Genomic DNA, 23,993 nt, shown 5'->3' on the forward strand with positions numbered 1-23,993 from the left:
TATTTTTGAAAATTGAAAAATAAAATTAATTATTTTTTATAAAGGATTTTTTATTTTCAAGAACCTTTCTTAATAATTTTTTAATGAATCAATAAATCGTATTTTTAACACTTTTTAATAAACCAAGTGTTTTATTTTTCAATTTATTATAAGTCAATCCACAGCTATGGAGATTATTGCCTATGAACATTGACTGACCTCTTAGAAACATTTCTAGTATCATTATATCAATACTAGAATTTATAAGCTGATTTATTATAAATAGTTAATATCAAAAAAATAATAAGTAATATATTTTTTTTATTTCGATGTAATAAAGATGAACATAAATCAAATTTGTCGTATATATTTGTACTTCTTTGTTTTTGTAAGGTTATAAAATATCTCCGGAATGTGAGGGTTGTTATTGTTTAGTAAAGTTGTCCGGTGCCTATTAAATCTATGCAGTCTGTCAGTATGTGCTTAACAGTTATTGGCACGTTACACTGTCTACATGTTCCTGACAATAAGTTCCAGTAATTCATGTCGTCTGCAGCTTTTGATTCTTGTCTTCCATGGAAGTTCTGTACTCTAAATTATTTTTCTGTTGTTTTGGTCTGAGTTCCATGTCATTTATTTAATATCTGTGTCGTTATCAAAGCGGTTATTAAAAGATTGCGGGATCAATGATACAGCTTTGCAATTTTCCGGGATGTCCTCGTGTCCTGGTATCCAGATGAACAAAACTGTGCGGTCAGTCTAATTTCACTTGAAGAGTTGTATATATGTTTTTCAATAGTGACAATGAACTCTGTGAATAGTAACATATTATTATTGTTCTATAATAGGCCTTCCGTAACCCCCGGTAAATTGCTGGCAGTTCCGCGGCAAATGAATATGTTTTGGAGGGAAGACTTGTTTGGACTATGAAGTCATTTATTATTGCTGTGGCTATAACACCAATGTGTTCACCATGAGTGAATGTCCTATATATTTATCCATAATTTGTAAAAATATTGTCTTGCGATGCTATTGTGTTTTGAGTAGTGATAAAATTTGTAACATATTGATATCAGGAATGGTGGGAGTTTTAAGTATGATTTTTTAAAAAATGTCAGTAATATGAATTTAAGTTCATTGAGCAAAAGTGAAACCCGTACATTAAAAGGTTTAGGTAATCTCTTCTTTACCTATGTCCCACTGTTTAAGCATAGCAGCGATATGTTCCTAATTCACAATATATAATTAAATATATGCTTCGAGATTTCTTTTTTGTTAAATAATATCCCTAAAGTTTAAATATCAACAAGTCTAAGAAAACAAAATAGATTAATGAATGCGAAATAGTATATTAAACGAGCCTTGGTTATCTCAGAAGGCGTCGGGATCTAAGCAATTGTTATTGCAAGTTTGAGTGCATCTCACTCCCTGCCTTTAGAGCGGCCTTTACAATAGCATTTAAAAATAACTTTAAAGTCCCACTACATCCCATCATTGAGATGAAGTTTTTCGAGCGAAAGAAAAAAAAAAAACAATAACAAATGCAGGAATCTGTTATCTCCTCTTCCTTTGAAGTCACTGCTTTGTATTTGTGAAGGTTAGTGACTAGAAAATGAGCTCCTGTTCCAGACACCTGCTGACCTTGGATGATTTTTCTAGATGGCAATGAATTTTGCAACTGTGCACAATTTTTCAAAGAGTTTTTCCTATAGCAAATATTAGAGAATATAAGAAATTTAATAATTATTATTGTCGTCATATAGCTCCTTCAATCTAAATTATTTTTAATTTTTTGTTCGTTTAATTAAATTTATAAAATATATTTTTTTAATGTTTTTATTACTTATAGACTTTTCCCATCTTTTTTTATTTCGTGTCAGCAATTTGTTAGCAGGACAAGATAAATAAATAAAGATAATAAATAAACATTTTATTTTTGTAATTGGGATTTGTACGATATAACATCATTGGAAAATCAGATTGTCGCACATTTTTTTTTCTGAAGAAACGTGACTGATTTTCTAAATTAAATCAAAAAGAATGGCTGGATCAAATATCAAGTTCGTTAGTGAAGTTGCTAACAAGCCTGAGCTAATGAGAGCAACGCCTTTCTAACCGGTTTCCTAAAAATGCAATCACCGTTCCAAGCATAATTTACTTTACATCAAACTGTCTGTTTTCACTAAACAGTCATTAAAAGATCAACATTTTTTTTTATTATTTGGAATTACTAAAAATGGTTAAAACAAGAACTTTAATTTGTAATTATTAAAAAGATGTCCTGTTAATAATAACAAAAACCATTCTAATTTTCTTAACCTTCGGCCGATCCAGCCGTCATGAAGGACAATATTAACTGTAGTAACTCAGCCTCACATTAGTTCATTAAAATTTGAAGGCTGCTTGTCACTATAACATTTATTAATGATTTTAATGTCACAGTGTAATGATTAGTTAATGATTAAAAATAATAGTAGAGGATGGCCGGATCGAAACGTTGGAAATGTAATAAAGGTTGAGAAAATTTGGATAATTTTTGTTATTTTTAATAAAACTACCAGTCTTAAAATATATATATAAAATTTTTATTTCTGTTGTACATTAATTTTAATATATGAAAAAAATTAATTTGATGAATTTTTAGGACATTTTTTACAGTCAGGAGTAAAGAAATATTCGAAATAATCTTTCATAAGGGATTTTGGAGTAGAAAAATTATAATATATTGAGAAATCATAATTCGAGTGAATATTTGTTTTAGAGTGGACAAATTTTATATTTTTGTGGGAGATTTAAATACCACGGAGTCCATTTAAAGCGCCTACAAATTTTGTTGTTTTTATGTTACTGGAAAATTTTTATTTATTTCAATCTTGGAATTCCTAGTCAGATAATATCTCAGTACAACATTAAATGTAAAAAAAAAAATTGAAATCAGTATAAAAATCATTTAAACTGTTCGCTCTTTCAATGATTACTGAAGTTTTATCTTAAACATTGTCTCAAAATCAATTTTTTTAAAAATGATGCATTGAATTAAAAAAAAAATATAGTTTTTTAATGACAAAATAGTAATCAAGATTATTATGTAGAAAACCAAGAAAAAATAATCCATGATACATTATAATAAGGCTTTGAAGTTTCACAAAACCAACTGACCCAAGCAAACATTTTACTTTTTTAGTTAAACAATCCAATAAACTGTTGACAACAGCGTTCCCGAGCAGGTTAGGGTTACAGATGATTGCTCTGGAAGTGCAAGGGCTCAGTATACGATCCTTGAGGAACACAATTAGATCTCAGCGTGATAGGTTCTTGGAGATAATTCGACCCACATTCCTAGTTAGTACATCTACAGGAATGTGATATTGTTGCATTCATGCCACTTGTGTTTAAAATTACTATTATTATAAATTTGTCAGTTAAAAATAAGAAAGAAAAAAAATGTCTTTGCTAACACTACTTCTTCGTTAATTTTTATATTCACTTTTTATGTTCACTAATAGGTAAATATGAAATATTTAGTAAGGGGTGTATTTTGAACCTGTAAAATTTCGAATTGAGTTTTCGCCGGCAATTTTCGTTTTGAGATCCTTTGAATACATAAAACCGAGTCTTGCAAAATAACCTGTGTGTGACAGCAACATTCAAGTGGAAAGTCGCCTCAAAAATGAATTAAAGTTGGTCAAAAAATTTAATTTTATACCACACTCGGCAAAATAGGTGCCAAATTTAAACTAATCCCTAAAAAAACTTAGATTTATCTATAAGGAATACAATTTTACTAAACGTAATTTTTTTTCTGGAAGTGGTCTTTATCTCAACAGGAAGCATAGAAAAAAAGCTGTGGTTTATGAAGTAAACAAAAATTTGCTGTTTATGGTCTGCTCGTTGTTCAAATTGATGGATTTAGTCAAGCTGAACTATATTTATTAAAATGAATTTTATTTTCTGTACATTTATAGCAATTTATTTGTCGTTAGAAAAGAAAACAAAAGTAAAAAACTTTTAATATCGTTGTATTTTGCCTTATAGCATCGATAAAAATAAACTCACAAGTCGAGATATCATTTTATTTTGATAAATTTAAAAATCCTTGTAGTCATTGATACAGGATGCCAGAATGAACAGAGAGAAATCTCTATTAAATAAATCTAACCTTCGGAGAGCAGTGAAGTAGTTAAATAGTGCTGTGCTGTTCCATGTTCTAGATTCCTCTTAATCACAGGTTAGTTCTTTTGTATTCATCGACTTACTGCTACTTACTTTCATCGGTAATAATAGAATTTTCCTATTTGCAATAAAATTGTATAGCTTATTATTATTATTTACTGAGGTATAAAAAGATAGTTGAAAAAAATTATTGAGAACTCAGTTTTTACGGAAAACTGACCCTATCGAATACCCCAATTATCCCAATTAATTTCGCTAATTTGGTAACAGGTATAGAATTTTCATCGCAGTCAAAAACTAGTATTAATTTACCTCCTTTTGAGAATTAATTATCAACTTGGCCAAAATAACACGTTACCTGATGTGGTCGTTGGTTATTATATTCCCTTTGAGGAGCTGCTGCCCTTAAAATAAAAGGAAAATTACCGTAAATAAGACCTCTTAATTATTTTACGTACAGCCCTTCTCTGCTGTGAAGGCGGTTCCGCCCTTTAATAAACAAATAAGTTAACTAATTTTCGTTCCACACCTTTCACGTAAATTTTGTTATCCTGCAGTGTGTTAATCGTTATAAAATTATTAATAATATTTTTTATAAAATAGTGATCCTCGAAACCTTGACCAATAACAGAAGAGATGGGCATTTTTTTTTTTTTTCAGTCGAGTTATTGAAATCCATGGATTTTTAATGAAAATCAATTTTCTTCCAAAATATTTTAAGATTTTTTTCCGAGTTTTAATCCCCATATTCCTAAATCCTCTCCAAAAGTTGAAACAATAGTGATCCCAATGAACAAATATATTGTAAATAACTGTATTGGAGTTTTGGCAATGGCCTGGTTCTCCACCAAGTCCTGAGATTCGGCGGCTATTGCTCTCTCTCAACCTCCATTGACTTTCACTACCAGTAAGGCGACTGAGAGGGAAGCATCGAGGATTCCCGGAGTCCAGATTTTTCCTTCACAAGTAGGAAGATAAGCTTAGTTCGCCTAATTTTATTTAGGAACGAACATATTTATGATGTTATTTTACTTTTAAATAAATTTCGTTACTATTTTTTTTTCTTCTATTTATTATGTTGTTTTCATTTAATTTATATATCCCTGTAAATATAGTGCTAATGTATTATCTTAGCTCTTTTATCAATGTCTGAATGTATATAACATGATGATATATTGCTAAATAAATAAAATAGCTTTCTCATTCTACGATAGAATGCAGTTTGTCATGCTTTAATCACTTCCAAATTTGAATGTTTTTGTTGCTATTAACTTCATCTGAAAGCACACAGCTGCTTAATAATTAATGATGTTTTATGTACTATTATTAATTTTTCTTCTTTCAAGTTATTTGATTAACGAAATTCTATTTTTTTCATTTACATTTTTTTTTTGAGGTTAATGACTTCCATTTTTTAATGAATAATTTATTGATTATTTATGACATTGTACAACGTTTCGGGTCCACTGTCCCATTTTCATGCACTTTAAAACCTATAACATAACACCAATCTTCATCTTTATATATTTTAATTTATACAATAATAATCACCTCATGATTTTATATGGGAAATCATGTCAACCATTTGTGCATCTTCACTTCTCTCTAGCACAGCCATCACTCTACATTTCTTACTACCTCTTTGGACCTTATCTCATGTCCAGTGTACTGTTTGGTTACCTCCCTGTTTTTTATAAGTCCTGTTTTGTCTTTAATATTAACTTAGTGATTTTTTATTTTTTACATAAACCTATTTATTTCATCTGATTTTTATGTTTTTATTTTAAGTCTATTTATAATGTCTGCGTAATGTGTATTTAAGTGTTTAGTGTCAGTTTTATAGTTTACTGTGTTTTGTATGTTTTTTGTTATCTATATAGCTTCTAGAAATCTTCTGTTTTTTTGTATTTTGTGCTGTATCTATTATTTTTGGGTTTTCAAAATTGAATTCTTGGTTCAGTTTTATGCTGTGATAGGCCAGAGCTGTACAATTTATATTTTTAGCGTTTTTACAATTGGTGATATGTTGCTTAATCCTCAAAAAAATTTTTAAATGAATTGACTCACTAGACTTCCTAGAGAGATAATCTTTTTTTTTATCTCTAGCCTCTACTCAAAAAAAATAATTTAATTATTTAATACTTATATACATATCAACTTATTTTTTACGTTATAGCTAATTTTATTATTAATAATTTCACTAAATTATTACTTACCCAATGTATGGTACGCTCTCTGCTGCTGTACTGAGGAGGATCAGTGTGCCCAGTGTGAGGCTGAAAGTAACCAGGATCACGTTGCTGACCATTTCTATGGGCAAAAATAATAATTTATATATCATTACATATAAACAATAATATTTTATTACATAAATTAAAAATACTGTTGTCTTGTTTAATCTTCAGCAGAGAAGTCATTAATATTTAATATAAATACAAGTGGCAAATTAATTTATTATTAATTTTTCTAAAATTCTTCAGATAAATTGAAAAAAAAAATTAAAACGGGAACGAAAGAAGAGAGCTACACTACTAATGGTACTTGGTAGACCATTTTCCATTACGTTTTTAATGACTTATTATTATTGATATTAAATATTTTTTAAATAATAAGGCGTCTTTTATCACCTGCATACGCTCGAAATTCTTCCATCGATTTATAATTTTTTTTTTAACCCACTACAGAGCGATATTCTTGAACAACGTCAAATGGAGGATCAACTGAGCGTTAAATTTAAAACTTTTAAGAACTTTGAAGTTGAGTGTTTGCGGCTTTAGCCCACTTGCTCAGCCTCCATTGACTCACGACTGATACGGCGAGAGGGATGCGCTGGGATCTTTTGAGTTCTGCTCTACCCCTCACACGTGGGGGACAGAGTGGGTTAAGGGATCCTCGGGTCGATTGTGTAAATATTGTATATATTATTTTATCATTATGTTATTTTATTTATTTATTTTTCATACAGATAGTTTGATTATGTTCATTGTTTATTCCTTTGTTTGTATATATATTTTAAGAGTTTTTTTATTTATTTCATTAATTTTTTTTAATTTTATTTTGTTATGTTCTTTATTCATTTATTTATTTTATTTTAGTATGTATGAGATCATTCATCACTATTACCTATTGCCCACAACTGTGTGGCAGATTGTAATATCTATCAATAAACAAAAAGTATTATTTAAAAAAAAACAACTTTAAAATGAATTGTTTATTATATTTTTAAATTTAAATACATCTTAAAAAAATATAGATACACTAAGGCTGCTTTAAAATATCCGATAATAGTTATTTCCAGGTAGTTGGGAAATAAAATTACGTTACATGGATAAGAGTTTTCATTTATTGCTTTCATATCATATTAGATTAATCATTCAAACGAAATAATCCAATTGGTATAATAAAAATAAAAAATAAAACAATCGGTACTAAATCAATTCTAATTGCCACTACAAAGGAAACCACAGACAATTTCTTTGCAAGTTTTTCAGATAGGTGGTGGCTGGAGTGACAGGGGATGTAAGCCATACCCCTAGCAAGATCCAATTCCCTCCTTTGAGATATGATTCCTTCGGTAATCTCTTACGGGAGGCCTTTCTGTATTCGTCACCTATCTTTTACCAAAATGCCTTATTTATTTTTTACCTATACCTATCAGCTCATATATATAATATTTTTTATGTAATTTAATATTATATATTTAATATTATTAAAACAATTTCATAAAATCAGAAAAAAGAAACCGAAAGTTATAATTATTAATAATTTGAACTTTATATAATTTTCTCTTATAGCTTCTTTTAGCAGGGGTGCGAAATGCATGTAATTGTAAATCATTTTCCTACACCTGCTAAAACACTTTAAAAGATAGTATCAACATTAGGGATATTACTTGGAAAATAACGATATTTTTATTAAAATATATCTATAATCCAGGTAGCGGTCAATATAATGAAGGTAATAAACAATATCAAGGTATCAAAATAATGAAAGAAAAATATTTATTGTATGCTCTCCGATTGGAGAGCTGCGACCGACTGAGTAATTTCAATATTCAAATTTTACAATCATAACTGATATTAAAAAAAAAAAAACAGTATATGAGAAATATTGTTTTGTTTTTTATCTTAGTAATATATATTTTTTCATTACTAACCATTAATTATAAATATGTTCTTTAATAACATATAAATAAACCATATTATGTTAATAAATCTTTACACAAACACAAAATATTAAACTGGATATCATTTTAATAATTTAGAGCCTTTGAATAAAGATTTTCGATCGTTTGTCAGAGTTGAGGTGGAAAATAGGTCCGTAAAAATTTCCTTATTTTTTTTATTTTTTTTTTATAATTTATTTATTATTATTTACAACTGTATACAGATATATACAACAAGTAAATTTGCTGTAGGTGACATAGTGACATGATACAAACATGTGGAGAATCTACCCACTGATAGAACTCCAATAACATTTCTAGAGGAGAAGATCTCGAGGCCTTCGTCTTTTCAGACGCCTAGGGGGATTAGTAGGTAATGAAGGAGAGGCCAGGTTAGAAACAAGTGGATTTGGGTGGTTGAGAAGTTTATTATGGAAGGAACGATATCTGGTTCTGGCCAAATCGGCAACATATGGAACATTGAGGCCCTGATGGATGACTTGATTGACAAATTAAGGAGCATTAAGGATTTTGGACTGTAAGGATTGGATTCGGGAGGAGTTTGATGGTTTAGTGGAGCCCCAAAGCTCAACTCCGTATGTCCAGATAGGCCTTATAATAGTCATGTAGATCAGTCTTTTGTAATGGGTTGGCAATTTAGACCGTTTGTCTAGTAAATGTACCTTATTTTTAATTTTTATAGCTTGTCTGTTTAATATATTATATCGATATTTAAAATGCATAAACCTAAATGCTTTACTTTTAGCATAATATACTTTATGTTGTTCAGTCGCAAGCCCAGCAACTACTAAACCACGTCTCGTAAGTTCAGTTCGTGCCTGGCTGGTGATTTGAAAATTCAACAAGTTTCAAGTTACAACGTGTGACATACATTTACAGAACCATTAAGAACTTGAATTTAAGTTCAAGCCTGAATTACTTATGAATGCAAGTGTCAGCTACACTTTTAGTACTGCAAAATTAAGTAAAAAACAGGTATAGTCCATAATAATTTTAAAAAATCTGAAACGTCATAAATTGTTGATTATGGTGAAAAAGTTGCAGAAATTATCTCTTCTAATTTGGGACGAGGCAGGAGAAGAAAAGTAAAAAAAAAATTTTTTTTTTACATTTTGCAATAATGTAATCACAATAAAATTTCTATAAAAAATGTTTCGATATTTTTGTTTGCTGATATCGATAGTTATGGAGACATGAATACATTAGTAATGCATTCATTATTAATTTTATATTCTTTATGAACACCTAAGAAATCATAAATAACAATTTCCGTACTAAGGGAAAACATGCGAGAACGTCTGATTAAGTAAAGCTAAAAAAAAAACTGTAAGAGAAAAAGAATTATTTCCAGAAAGAAAATTTAATAAGGAGATACACTGTATTAACACATATGCTTGGTAGAAGGCTTTCCACAAGGTTTTTAATTACTTTTTACTATTGATATTAAATATTTGTTTAAATACTGAAGCATCTTTTATTACTTGCATGTACTAAGAAATCATTCAATGATTTATAACTTTCTGACGCCACAATAGAGCGGTATTCTTCTTGACCAACGTTATAGAGAGAGTGCGCTAAATTCGAAAATTTGAAACTTTTAAGAACTTTCGAAATATTGTTTGTAATATTAAAAAAAAATATTAAAAAAAAATGGCAAAAATTATTCAAAACTAATGATCGCCTACAAAACAAACTGAAATTAACTGGGAAACAAACTTACAATAGTAAAAATCACGACCAGGGCCCAGTTTCATAATGAAAGCTAATAGTATTAGTTCATAGTACAAGTATAGAAACAACGAGGTAATTGCATTAATACTTTTTTTTATATAATAGGGAGGTATATTAGAGATATTACAGGAGTTAAAAAGTACCTAAAGTACAAGTTACTACTATACAAGTCAGTGTAATTGTATTAAGATAAATTGACAGGACTAACAGTATTAGTTTGTACTTTATTATGAAACAGGTCCCAGGAGAAATATTATTTGTTGTTGTTGTTGATTTTTGCTTAAAGGCGTAAAACCCTCTGGTCATCAACGCCTATGGGATGATAAAAGTAAAAAAAAAAAAATAATAATAAAATAAATAAAAAAAAAATAGAAAAATAATTTTAAAAAAAAAATAAAAAACATAAAAATTGAAGAGGAGTTATAATTTATAAAGAAGGCGACGTGCTTTTAAAAATTCAAATACTCGTGTAATTTTAGCTTCCTCATCTGCGAGAGTTTCGGATAAATTTGGGGTCAGTCCTGTTTATTGTTGGCAAATAGTGAGTACACTCTTCGAAAATATGTCTAATCGTAAGAATGGACTGACAATATTTGCACGTTGGAGGTGGCAGTTTTCTGATCAGGTGAAATATTATTTGCTCTTCACATTATGAGTGATAATAAGAAATTTAATAATAATAATAATAAGTATTATTTATCTGAATCCCTAGGATAAAAATGTAAATATTTTACTTTTTACCATTCCATATGTTCCTTTCCGTGGATAATAATCCTACCTTGCTCCTGATAAATAAATCCTTTTGTTAGTCAGTGTATATTGTTTTTTAGTACTATTCAAATCACTTTAACTCAACCAACTAATCAAATATATTATAAATATATTATCAAGAAATAGGGCTAAGAAATAATTGAAGTAATGTGATTGCCTAACGTGTCTAAACTTCGATTTATTTACTATCAGTAATTACTGCTAGGGTCATTCGCAACGATTTAGGTCAGGTTTTAGGGATGCCAGTAACCCGTTACAAATAATTAAATAGTTTTCAAACTCAATTAACATACAAATTGAGCTTTACTATCTAAGTATTTAGCACAAGTGTGAAGCTGCGATGGGATTCGGCTTGTGTTTGCTTTACTGTCTTCGTAATGGGAAATCTCTTATCTTGGTAAGTGGTTTGTTAGTCCAAGGGTAACGACCTGGATAATTGCCAACGTTCTTCAAGTTCATACATTTCTTATATCAATGCGGGGATTTCACACAATGAGATTGAATTAAGCATAAAGTCTGAGAGGCGATGAATATAATAAAATAATGAATAATCTTCCAGTAATAAAATAATATTCGTCTGATTATTTAAATATGTTTAAAACATTTTTGTTGCCCACTGCATGCGCATATCTGGCTTACGATTTGGCTATCCTTAAGATAACCCATTCTAACCTTAGTGGGAAGGTCGATATTCATTTATTGGGTCAAAAACAAAGTCTTCATTTCATCATAATAGTTTCTGTTTTGTGGTAGTTAATATGTAGATAACATTTATTAATAATTCAAAGACCTATCATATTTTACAACAATTGTGTCTAAATATGTGTTCTTTTATTTCACAAAGATAATTTTTTTACACAATTGACAGAATAAAATTCTCATTTCTTGGTTGAAAGAGTCTGGCGATGGATCTTTAGGAACCAACTTTATAAGACACTATTCCATGGAATGAATAATTAATTTTGAAAAATTAACATACGATTAACTTATTAAAGGCAAATAATTGTCGATTTAATTCAAGCAAGCACTTTCAATTTTTATAAGTGATAAATTCTGTGTATATTGCAAAAAAAAAATATTCTTGAATGATCGTCGCTAGCAAAGTGCATTGTAGCCAAATATTAACCAATATTCAGAAATATGACTGAAAATAGAAATGACTATTGTTTTTTTTTTTATTTGTTAGTTTATATCGGAACAATTTCATACAGGAAATTTTTGTAAGTTGTTTCAGTTCGTCCAGGAATGCATTGTAAAAATTTAAGATGTTATTTAAGTTCGAGAAGAGCAGGTTAAACTGAAATAGTCATCCAGAGGAGACCATGGAATTTGTAAAATTAAATATTTAAGAATAAATAAGAGGAAATTGGAAAGCCTATGGATGACGGAAATCATATTCAATCATATAATTGAAGTTAAACTAATATTTTGACTTTCAATTACTACAACTAAAACAACTTTAACGATCAACTAAAACAAAGCATTAGGACATCTTACATTAAAAAACTAAATCCATGTAGATTGCAAAATAATTTATTAATTATTTATTATTAAGTCTGATAGTGCGACTACAGTCCTATTTCCACATTAGGACGCATCATAAGCTAGAACTGGGTTTAAAATTGATCTAACCCCTTAAATATAAAAATTTATTTCCCACTAAATTAATCATTTGGTACGAATTTCCGATTTAGATGGACGAAAATGGGGTTTGCCAGTTTTTTTTCTTTTTTTAAATAATTCCGATATCGATGAGTGTCGTTTAAAAAAAAATATCACAAAAGAAATATAAACAAGTTATACAATAATTGATATATAAAATTATAAATAAAGGAAACCATCACAAGAAACGTAAACTTGAAAAGTAACTTAAAAACTAATTATAATTATAAAAAATACGCGTTATGATTGGTATTCTTCATCACGATTGTCACTTATCAATCATATCATGAATATTTATTAATCAAGCTCTCTTTATTAAAACATTTGCAGTACTTCTTTATGGAATTAAATGGATTTATTTTTTGTATGACTGTCTTTAATTTAGTATGGGGCTATATGGTATAACTTTATATTTCTTGTTTTTATATTAATTTACATATGTATTACATATATTAGGTAATTCAGATATTATTCTTGAATTATACAACATACACGATGTCCAAACTTCATCGAAATTAAGATACATCGCGCGCAAATTATTTTTTTTTTCTATTCGGTTAAGAGATAATTGAAGAAAATAATTCTGCACTATGTATTTTATGTATCAACACATTTTGTCTTCATTTTTTAAGAAAACAGATTTTTTTTTTTAAAATTTGGATGTATACCTTCATCAAAAATTTACTATTCAATTTTGGTTTCTTCTGATTAATAAAATAGAAATATGATCCTTTGGTAACTGTAAACTGAAAAAGTTCCTTTTGTATATGGACACAGTAAGTTTGGGACTCTTCCTAGACTATTAATTTATATTTGAACCATATAGAAGAGTTACATACATTACCTTCTTTATTAAAGGAGGAAGCCCCCCGAAGATATATTCTTGTTCGATGAGGATCATATCAGCGTAAAAGCTCTATTAACCACTTGAGGAATGAACTTTTTAATTAGTCTGAGTAAACAGACATTTTAAGGTGGCAGTTCATTAGTTGAGCTTCAAGAGGCAACTCAAGGATTCTCTAATCTCCATGAAAGGCAGTGGAGCCTTCACCTCAGTAGCAAATTAACCAAACCTATTACTTCATCATCCTACGCCTAATACCGAATTTCAATCATTAATTTAACCATATAATTAACTACATCGTATATATTACAGGTATACAGGGTGACCAATAAGTATTTAGCAATATTTAGGTTTAAAGAAGATCAAAAAGAACGAAAAAGTTTTATAAATAATGGTCCGATTCTTTACTGAAAAGGAGAAAGTTAGTATTTGTTTTTTATTTTTTTTAAGCTAGTCATATTTTTTGTTTAATTATTAAAGAACATTTCGAGTTAGGTAATTTGAAATTACAGTATAGTAAACTAAAATAAAAAAAAAAAACACAGTAAAATTTGTCTTTTATGAAACCATTTCAACTTTCATGTAGCTAAATAAATAGAAATTTCATCTTTGTAAAATTAATATTTTGTAATTATTAATATAAATATTAGTAACGAAATAATAATTATTAATGAAAAAAGTTTTTTTTTAATATCATTTAGTGATCGACTTTCGCGATAGCAAATATGTATATTAAAATATTTCGTTTGTTGTGGCCACTTAATTAAATATTTTATTTTACATTTTTTTAAATATCTTTATTGAAATTTAAAACTGTATATTATATAATACATTCAGTAAATTTGGTCTTAGATAAAATGGAGTGTTACAGGCGTGTAGAGCAACTACCCATCGGTACCACATTTTTTGTAATTACATTTTTTCATGATTAAAAAGGGTATTTTTGTAATTTGTAATTACATTAGCTGAAAACGCTGATAGTTTGAGAAAACGGAATTTCACATCACGTTATCTTTATACTCAGGTAATTCTGCAATAGAGCTCAACTTATTTAAAATGCACTTGAAGCTTGCTACACAAAAGTGGAAAAGTGTTGCCTTGTTGGAACGATTTGGTATAATTCAGGCCTTATAAATAACATTTTAAAAAACAAAATAGTTACTTTGCTGTTTGAAAGTTCCATTCTAATGGTTTTAATAAAGAAGAATTTTACATGGTTTTAAAGAAATTTTTTCAATTTTTTTAAACTGTAATTTAGAATTACCTAACTTAAAGAAAGTTATTGAAAGTTTTTCAAGAAAAAATGCGAGGCTTAAAAAAACAACACAAAATAAGAATTGACTTTTTTTCTGTAAAGGACCATTGTCTTTATAATTTTTTTTTTTTTTTAAGAACCCTTTATACAAACTATTTAATTCATCTGAAAAAAACGAGTTTAAACCATAATATACAAATGATCTAATTAAAATCGGAATCTTATCAATCTTATATATAAACCTTTATTATACTTCTTAATTTATAGCAGTACAGATAATACTTATAAATGCCATTTAAATGATTCTACATTAGGGGATCCTTAAGCCAACTTATTTTCAGAAACTCTGAGCACTGTGGGGAGTCAATTGTGAAGTAAGGAGTGAACCATAACGGAGTCAACAACCATAATGGAACGTTATTTTTCCCACATTGGAAATTAATTATGAAAGTTTTGTCAATGTGTACTATGAACTCCATGATGGCTCTATTGAACGTTACTAATCGATTACTCTTTAATATACTTGAATTTAAAAAATTTCAGGAGTATATGAGAATTTATTTTTCAATTACAAAAATTTTTTTTGTTTATGAAATTGTTTACCTCTTTATTCAATTCAAAATTCTGTTGTTACTGAAGCTTTCAAGAGTAAACGTTATGTTAGGTTGAAAAATAACTAAAATGTAGAGTTGAGAAAAACTTATCTATAAATCTAATTAAGAACTTGCCAGATTGCATTACCCTTGGTGAGTCAGGCCAGATAATTCTTACTTGAAGGATTTAGCACATTGCTGTCTACTTAAAAATTCAAAGAGTGCACATTTCAATTTTGATTTCCCACCTTCAGAACTATTACTGATATTAAATAATTATGGATTGCTCAAGGACAGTTATTTGGGTTTGTAATGATATGAATTAGCTTATTTTAAAAATGAGAGGGTTATAGTCTCGGAAAAAAGAAATCCCTCACTACTTACAACGTTATAATTAAAAAAAAAAAAGATAAAAATAATTCATGCATAATTAATAACAATATTCGTAGACCTAACAAAACAAACAATTGCCCTCTAATGGGTAAAAAAAACAACAAGTTAATTTGAAAAAAGACGAAGAGAGAAAAAATAATAATAATAAATAAAATAAAAGTAGTGTGATAGTAGAATTCAGAATTGAATGCCCTACAGCAGCCTGGACTTCAGTCTTCGGGTTGAGGTTGGGTTTCCCAGGTTGTAGGTCACTGCTCCTTTAACTGTCGGTAAATGGGAGTGGAACTTCTTGTATGCAATCCTCTATCGACTCCATTTTGTATTTCCCGATATAATTCGCTATTTCTTATAAGCCAAGGAGTTATAAAAGTTCTTCTAAACCATCCCCTGCAAATCTTAGGACTTTATTTCGAAAAGAGTGTATTTTTTTCCGATTCGTAAAGAATGCCATTCCCCAGACCTCACAACCGTACATCAGCAGTGGCCTGAGAATTGTTTTAAAAATAAGAACAGTTTTTTTTGTTTTAATTTGCATTTTCTATTTTGGATAGGATATGGCTTTAACTTAAAGTTAATGTTGTTAATTGATTAAACCATTTTTAATTACATTATTGTTCACTCATCGCAACATTTCATATAGTTCACCAATTTATTCTAACCCAGACAATCCTTGAAGGATAAATACTATAGTCTTTAATTTAAGTTAAAAATATATTAATTTTTTTTTAAATTTCGATCATCAAAAAGCTATAATTAACTTATCTCTTAACCGTGTACCATTACAGTAAGGCAATGGATAAATTGACTGAACTTCAATGGGGTTAAACAGCCGTAAAGGATTAAGAACAGGACAATTTCTTAAATTGTTTTCTTCCTCGTAGAAGGATCTCACTGTCTCTAACTACCTTGTTATCAATTACATTGTAACAGGTGTGCCCTTTAAACGAACTGGATTTCTTTTCCAATGGCATTAGAAAAGCAATGAACGGATTTTAATTCTTTTTTTTTTAAATTTATTTATTGTTATTTACAACTGTTTAAAAATATATACAACAAGTAAATTTTCTGTTAGTGATAAACTGAAATAATACAAATATGTGGAGAATCTATCCATTGATAGAACTCCAATAACATTTCTAGAGGAGAAAATCTCGGAGCCATCCTCTTTTCTGACGGCTAAGCGGATTGTTAGATAATGAAGAAGAAGCCAGTTTAGAAATACGTTGGTTTGGGTAGTTGGAAAGTTTATCATGGAAGGATTGGTATATGGTTCAGGCCAAATCGGGAAAATATGGAACATCCTGATGGATGACTTGATTTGTGACAAAGTAAGGAGCATTAAGGATTTTACGGTGTATTTTGGACTTAAGGATTGGATTCGGGAGAAATTCGAAGGTTTAGTGAAGTCCCAATTCTCAACTCCGTATGCCTAGATAGGCCTTATCATAGTCATGTAGATAACAAAGTTTACTTTGTAATGGACTGGAAGTTTGTCTAGTAAGTGTTGTAAATAGTCAGAATCGACGAGCAGTTTCTTTTCTTTTAGAAAGGAAGAAGTAACGAAATTTACATTTACCATCTTAAAATTGAACTATAGGAAAGCAGATGAACTTTTCCATAAGATATATAGTTTGGTTTATCTAAATTTGTCGTAAAATAATTTTTAGGCAGGTCATAGTGTTTTTTTTTCTTATAAATCACTCGTACTTTTTTAGCACCTTAGCCTGAAAAGGTAATAAAAGATTTCAATTCATCATAAAAATCGTACCTGAGTTGCGAATCTCACAAAATCTTGTAGGAAATGTGATCTTCTGATGTCGAAACAATGGTATATTCTAAAGAAGTTGATAAAATTTCTCTCAAATGAAAACTGTCTAACAATGCTATATAGCCCTTCCAACATCCCTGGTTTACTCCACTTTACCTTAACATGATGTTCCTGATTATTTTTGTTATGGAAGATCACGAAGCTGCTCGAATTCTTATTTTTTTATTAATGAGTTACAACGGTTTGTGATATTCGAGTATTTTGGAATAGAAGATACAGGGATAAAGTAAAGGCTTAAAAAAAAGTGCTTAAAAGATTGCTTGACGAAAATTTGTGAAATATTTAGAATATGCAATTCCAAGACAAATCTTGTTCCTTTGAGAGAGAAATACATTAAATGCTACCCAAATGCGTTGGGTAACTACAATACACAGTATACCAATCAAACCACAATCGGACATAAATACAATACATATATTTACATAATCACAAACAAACATTACCCCCCCCCCCTCTTACGTTACCTTTTCCTTATACAATCATTAGTTTAGGCATTAAAGACAAATATTTTAATTTTTGTTTTTCTATTTAACAATTTCATTCCATATGACAGTTTTCTTTCATTTAATTGACAAATTTATTTCCTCCTAATTCACTCCCTCAGACCCTCTCCAGGAATCCGCTACCTACGTTCGATCGGTTAAACAAATTAAACGAATTTATCATTTGAAAGCATTGTAAAATCAAAGCAAAGATATAATGGTCACAACAGTAGTGTCTGTTTACAGATAAACAAATAAATTTAAAAAAAATTAAAAGGGTCAGGGGTTCAGTACTTTGTTAAGAAGTACTGTTACTAGACCAACGGTTGTGCAATGAGGTGGTTTGGTCAGAATTCCACTTGACTGCCAAATTTTTACCCAATTTAAGGCTGGGTGGATCCCAGGAGGGCTCCAGAACCCACAGGAGTTAACTCACGGCTACAGTGTAATAGAAAATAATAAATAAACAAAAACAATCAAATGCATACATTAAAAAAAAGATATAGATTTTAAAAAAAAGTTAGTTAAAAGAATTACTTTAATAATAAACAAGTTAAAAGAAATAAATAAGTTAAAACAAAAATCGACAGGTCCAAAAACTAAAACAAAAAGTGAGTACCTAATTTTCTCTTGTATTTTTCAATTATAAGCAGACCTTATTTGTACATGTCCCTTTTTGTGAAATCTAAAATCTAAATAATTATAGATTCTTAAATGTAAGGACTTTTTAAGATCATTAAAATGAAAATGCATTAATGCATTTAACCGAAAGATTTAAAATTTTACGAACTAAACACGACATTAATTATCATAAAAAAATGTATATAAATAAAATTTAATGTTCGTTTTCTACTTATCTAAGAACTTTGAACGTATTTAGACGACTTAAATTCCGTTATCATAACGGAATTCAGTTAATTATTTTTTCAAAATGTTCGGAGTCGTCCTGGATTTATCTAGTAGAAAGAAAGTCATGACCAAAACGTTATTAAAACATTATTGACGAATAACACTAAATATATACATTTTTCCAAATACTTTATATGAGACGATATGATCAGTAATGAAATTACCCAAAATAAAGTAAAAACAATGACTGCCTCGATATCGATATCGATTTCGATATCGCCTGTTCTCTCTGTTCTAAACATATGTATAAATAAAAATGTTATGTTCGCTGTTTTATTAAAATGTTCAGCGTCCTCCTGGGAAGTTTCTTACCAATTGAAACCTGGATTGTTATCCAGGATTAGATAGGAATGTGGTAAACAAAAAAGAAGTTATTAAAATTGGAATATTATCAATAAAGTTATGGTATACAGTATGTTTTGCGTATATTTGTAAAAAAAATTTTACGGAATTCGTAGCCAAATAATAAAAATTATAATATGTACGTACTTTAACTTGAACTAAATTGATTTCATCCTTCGTAAAATCCTCAATGCTCCTTACTTTGTCACAAATAAAATCATACATAAAGCCCTTAAAGTTCCCTCTGTAACCGATCTAGCTCGAACCAGATATCACTCCTTCCATTATAAACTCTCTAACCACTCAACCCCCCTAGTTTCTAATCTTGCATCCTGTTCCATTCCTGACAATCCTCTGAGGCGCCTGAAAAGAAGATGGCAACGAGACCAGCTAATGTAAAATGTCATTAGAGTGCTACCAATGGGTAGTTTCTCTACACGCCTGTGACACTCCAATTTAACTTAGATCAGATTTACTAAATGTATTATAATCTAAAGTTGTAAATAGCAATAAATAAATATTAAAAAAAAAATGATTTCAAATGATTTGGGTTCATAAGATCTGTATGAAGCATTGCCTGGTCCGGTAGTTTTTAAATAATTATTTCTTTAGTAAACATCAATTTGGAGTATATGTAAGCTTAATATTAGATAAAGTAGCCGTTAGGTACACAAACTATCCTGACGTAAGCAATTGAAGTTGGGATTAAGATAGCACACACTGGAGCAGTTTGCACTGAGACCGGATTGGGAAAAGTAAGTTAAATATTAATCACTTCTAGCTGACTCAATTGCTCCTGAGCCCGGTTCGTTAGCAAGTCACATCTCTGTTAAGTCAACTTCTCCTCAACAAATTTACACTCGCAAGGTTTGCCAAACCTTTTCCACTCGGCTCCTAAGTCTGGAACCACCTACTGGCATCCGAAATGCGTTGTGTATAATCAAGTGTTTGTTTGTCAGTACATACTTCGCTGCTAGTGAAAACGTAGAGTAATAATTTGTATTTCAACATACGACAGTAGTGTTGAATTTGTTGGTATGCTAATGATTTACAATACGCTCGCGTACGTTGTTTCGAAATCAGATTATTTTCTAAATACAAATCTTATTTGGCTGTCAAGTTCTAACCCAGAGGTTCCCTCCCAATCTTTTTCGGTTTGCGGCTCCCTAAATAAACGGATTTTTTTCTGTGGCGCCCTTAATTCATCAGATTTTTTTCTAAATTGACGACTTTCTTGAAAAATCGGAAAACTCTTTTTTAAAAGGGATCACCCATTTAACAGCGAAAAATTAAAAACAGATACTGTTTTCTTTGGGATAATATAAATTATCTTATTTCGACTGTTTCGGTAATATCCATATTAAGACTGTACAATATCCTCCAAAGACACGAAAGTTGCTGAATTCTTAGATTGAATTTTGTCAGCATACACGATTGTTGGCGCGAAAATTCGAGAATTGGAAATTCCAAGAAAATTGTTGAATTATTTAATTAAATATTATTAATGAATTTGCGCCCTTATGACGGCGCGCATACTTTGCAAAATACTGTTCTAACCTATGCAAGTTTTCTTCCGTGCATTCTCTCTTCTTTCTGAGATTTGTGGGAGGTAGTGAAAATCGTTAAAAGAAAAAGGTATTTTAGTGAATATGGAATATAAACGTTGTCGAGGTGAACAAGTAAGTAAGTTTCTTACTAATGGTAGGTTGTAATTAAATAATAAAAAATAATAACGCTACCATAAGACTTTTTTTGCTTACTTTCTTTAGATGCGATATTATTTATTGGCTTATAATATAACCAATTAAGAAATTGGAATGAAACCTTGTTTATTTGAAATAAATAAAGAAATGAGGGTTCCTGCAAAAACATAATGAGAGAGAGAGGGCGTAGTCCAAAATTTCCCGACAGATTTCCCTGTAGGGAAACTCAGGGATTATTCCCTGAAATTCAACCTTTTCCAAGACATTTTTGGAAATCTGGACTCACTAATTTATAAGCATCGAGTATAGCAGCTTCTTTGAATTATGATTTATCTCAAATTTTAAGATAAATAAATAAATTATGATATTTTTCATAATGAAGTCTCAGGTTGGGCTTCATTAGACCCAGTGCGTAGAAAATATGTTTGAAATAATTAATAGCACAGCATACTCTTTTGTAATCTAAAAAAAAAATAATAAATAAGAAAATGAGATATTTGTCACTGAGAAGAAACGTAGAAACTTTCATGAAAAAACTAAATTAAAATTTTAAATGGTAATAATTCAGTTATTCTCAGCGACTTTGAGCACTAAACGATAATTTTTAGTGTTCCATTCACGTTTTTGATTTTATATAAAACATCATCATTATATTATTATAAAAATGTTTTAAAAGTTAAAATATTAGATTTTATAAAAACAAATTTATAAATGCTTCTGTAATTAATTGTAATACAAGACACAGCGTTTTATTAATTTTGTTAATATGAATAAGTTTTTTAGTTCAATCATTACTATGTTTATAATTTAGTTTTAAAAAGTGTCTTTATAATATTATCCATACATAGATATTTTTACACAATTACTTTCTTACTGGTTCATTTTCATAAGACTCTGCTTAGTTGTTCAATTTTTAATTCCCTCCTCAGATTTCTGTCTTAGTCCAGAACTTATTACAAGTACATTAGAATTAAATTAAAATATTTTTACTATCTTAGGGCATATTTGGAGTTTTTTTGCTGCATATTTTAGGTCTTTTTACTGCATACTTTACCTATTTTTATTGAATATTATAAAGAATATTCTTAACGTTTTTACTATGATATAACGTTTTGTGATTTCTTGTTAAATTTTCAAAGTTCAAATATTTTTCGTAATTAAATTTAATCCATGCTAACCATGATTCCACAGAGAATTATTTGTCTTAATTTTATATTTATATTATTATCGTATTTATATTTATTCAAACATTATTTCTCTCGTTAAAAGTAGCGTTTCAAGTAGATAATTTTCCAATTTAGCTACTTTTATTTTATACAATAAATTTTACCAAAACCTATATTTTTATACTAAAATCTATTATTATAGCAAAATAAATTTTATCAACAAGAATTTATAAAAATCCAAATTTTATCAATAAAATATTGTATTGATAAACAGCAACTCTATAAAATGTAGTTGTGATGCAATTAAATTACAGTATAAGGATATGAAATAAGCATCATTAGGAAAAAGAGACACGGGTGGTGTAGAGAGAGAGAGAAAGAAATACTTTATTCTATGCTGCCTAAATACATTAGGTTGCTATATCACACAGCATACTTATCAATCCGTAATCGGACATATATAAATTACATGGTATAATAAAATAGAAAGAAAACAATTTTTTTCCCCTAGAGTTTCCTTTTACAATCAATTTCGGTCTATACACCAAATAAAAATATTTCAATTCATACATTTTTTTCTTTCCCTTTTCTGTTCCTTCAATTGCACCATTTCACAATTTTTAATTCACCCGATCAACAAATTCGCTCTCCGGAATTCATCCTCCTAGATCCTCTTCAGTGACCCACTAAACAAATTCACTATTAGACGGCAATATGAGATCAGACCATTATATATAACTAGTAAATTGACTTATTAAAAAAAAATAGATTATAACATAATACTCTTCTTTTAACTTCCCCATTTTTTTTAAAGCCCCATACGAAGAGATTGCATGCTACTACTAGCTTCCCCTAATTCACCAGCTGGAGTTAGTATCCTCAGATAAACTTGCAACTCGGTTACTTAACTTTTCCTCTCTTCCAAACTCTAATTTAAACTTTTATATTGAATCTTGAACATCCCACGTTTCACAGCGTCAAAGATTCCTAAAGAGTATACATATATACTCTCCCTTGTATTTTGATCATTTTTCCTAAGTTTTATTTTGACAGTTGAATAAATCCATGAGTCAGATTTACCATTGTACATAGAGACGAAAAAAGTAAATAAATAAGTAGATTCGTTTGTTAATTATATTAAGTCCGTTGATTCCTGAATCGTTTAGACATACCAGGAAGTATTTCAAAGGAACTTGCAGAAGTGTTTAATATTCGATGTTTAAATGGTGTAATTCACTTTGCCAAGGCTGCTAGGAAGAAGTTTTGGGTAATCTCATGCCTATTCGATCAGGTTCGAATTCCAATCTATCCTGAAGATCAACCTGGCTTGAATATTTTATTTACTTGAAATCCCTTGATAGTAAATTTTAGTAAATTAGCGAAGGTTTGATTATTTTATTTTAATGAATGAAGGTAAAACTCAAATGAGAGACAAAAATTATATTGTTTTTGGAAGATTTTGAAACTAGTATCATGTCTATAAATGTCTGTCGTGTATTAATTTAAAATCTTTGCTTCTAAACCTAGTGAATCACACCAATATCCTAATGCTCTATTTATTTTTTTTTCAGAAAAAATGTAATGAAAATTTAAAAAAAATTAATTATATTTGTATTAATAATGAATCCTACTTCCATTTTTTTTATGTGTTATCCAAATGCGTCACTTTGAGGTCCCCAAGAGTTGAATAGAAGGTAGTTTTTAAACAAAATCATCAATAAAAATTTTTTTTTTTTTTTTGAGGTTAAAAAATATTTATCACCTCCCAAATTTCCTGTTCCCGGACCACCATCGAATCTATAGATGACATTTCCTCAGACCACAGTCCAGTTATCCTTTCCTTACATTCCAGCTTAACTCCTAAGCCCTCTCCTCCCTCATTGATTAAAGGACGAGTTGACTGGGACAAATTTCGTAATGATTTGGAAAACAAACTGGACTTAAAAACTCCACTTAAAACTAAACATGACATTGAC

At 29.3% G+C, this 23,993-nt stretch overlaps 1 protein-coding gene and 1 long non-coding RNA gene across 3 annotated transcripts in view; one reads left to right on the forward strand and one right to left on the reverse strand.

Annotated features, from left to right (window-relative positions):
- The window catches only part of LOC136796999 (uncharacterized), a 531,363-nt gene that overhangs the window by 273,723 nt on the left and 233,647 nt on the right, over positions 1-23,993 (forward strand). The gene's annotated exons all lie outside the window — the stretch shown is intronic.
- Positions 1-23,993, reverse strand: part of Dh31 (diuretic hormone class 2) — a 322,542-nt gene that overhangs the window by 116,839 nt on the left and 181,710 nt on the right. For both annotated transcript variants that reach the window (XM_014417396.2, XM_067052348.1), the window contains exon 2: positions 6,369-6,462. In XM_014417396.2, coding sequence (XP_014272882.1) covers positions 6,369-6,460 — 92 coding nt within the window. In that variant the 5' untranslated portion in view covers positions 6,461-6,462. The remainder of the gene's footprint in view (positions 1-6,368; positions 6,463-23,993) is intronic.

This window comes from Halyomorpha halys, unplaced genomic scaffold (assembly GCF_000696795.3).
Source record: "Halyomorpha halys isolate HHAL.00 unplaced genomic scaffold, Hhal_1.1 Scaffold155.1, whole genome shotgun sequence".
NCBI classification, from domain to species: Eukaryota; Metazoa; Arthropoda; class Insecta; order Hemiptera; family Pentatomidae; genus Halyomorpha; species Halyomorpha halys.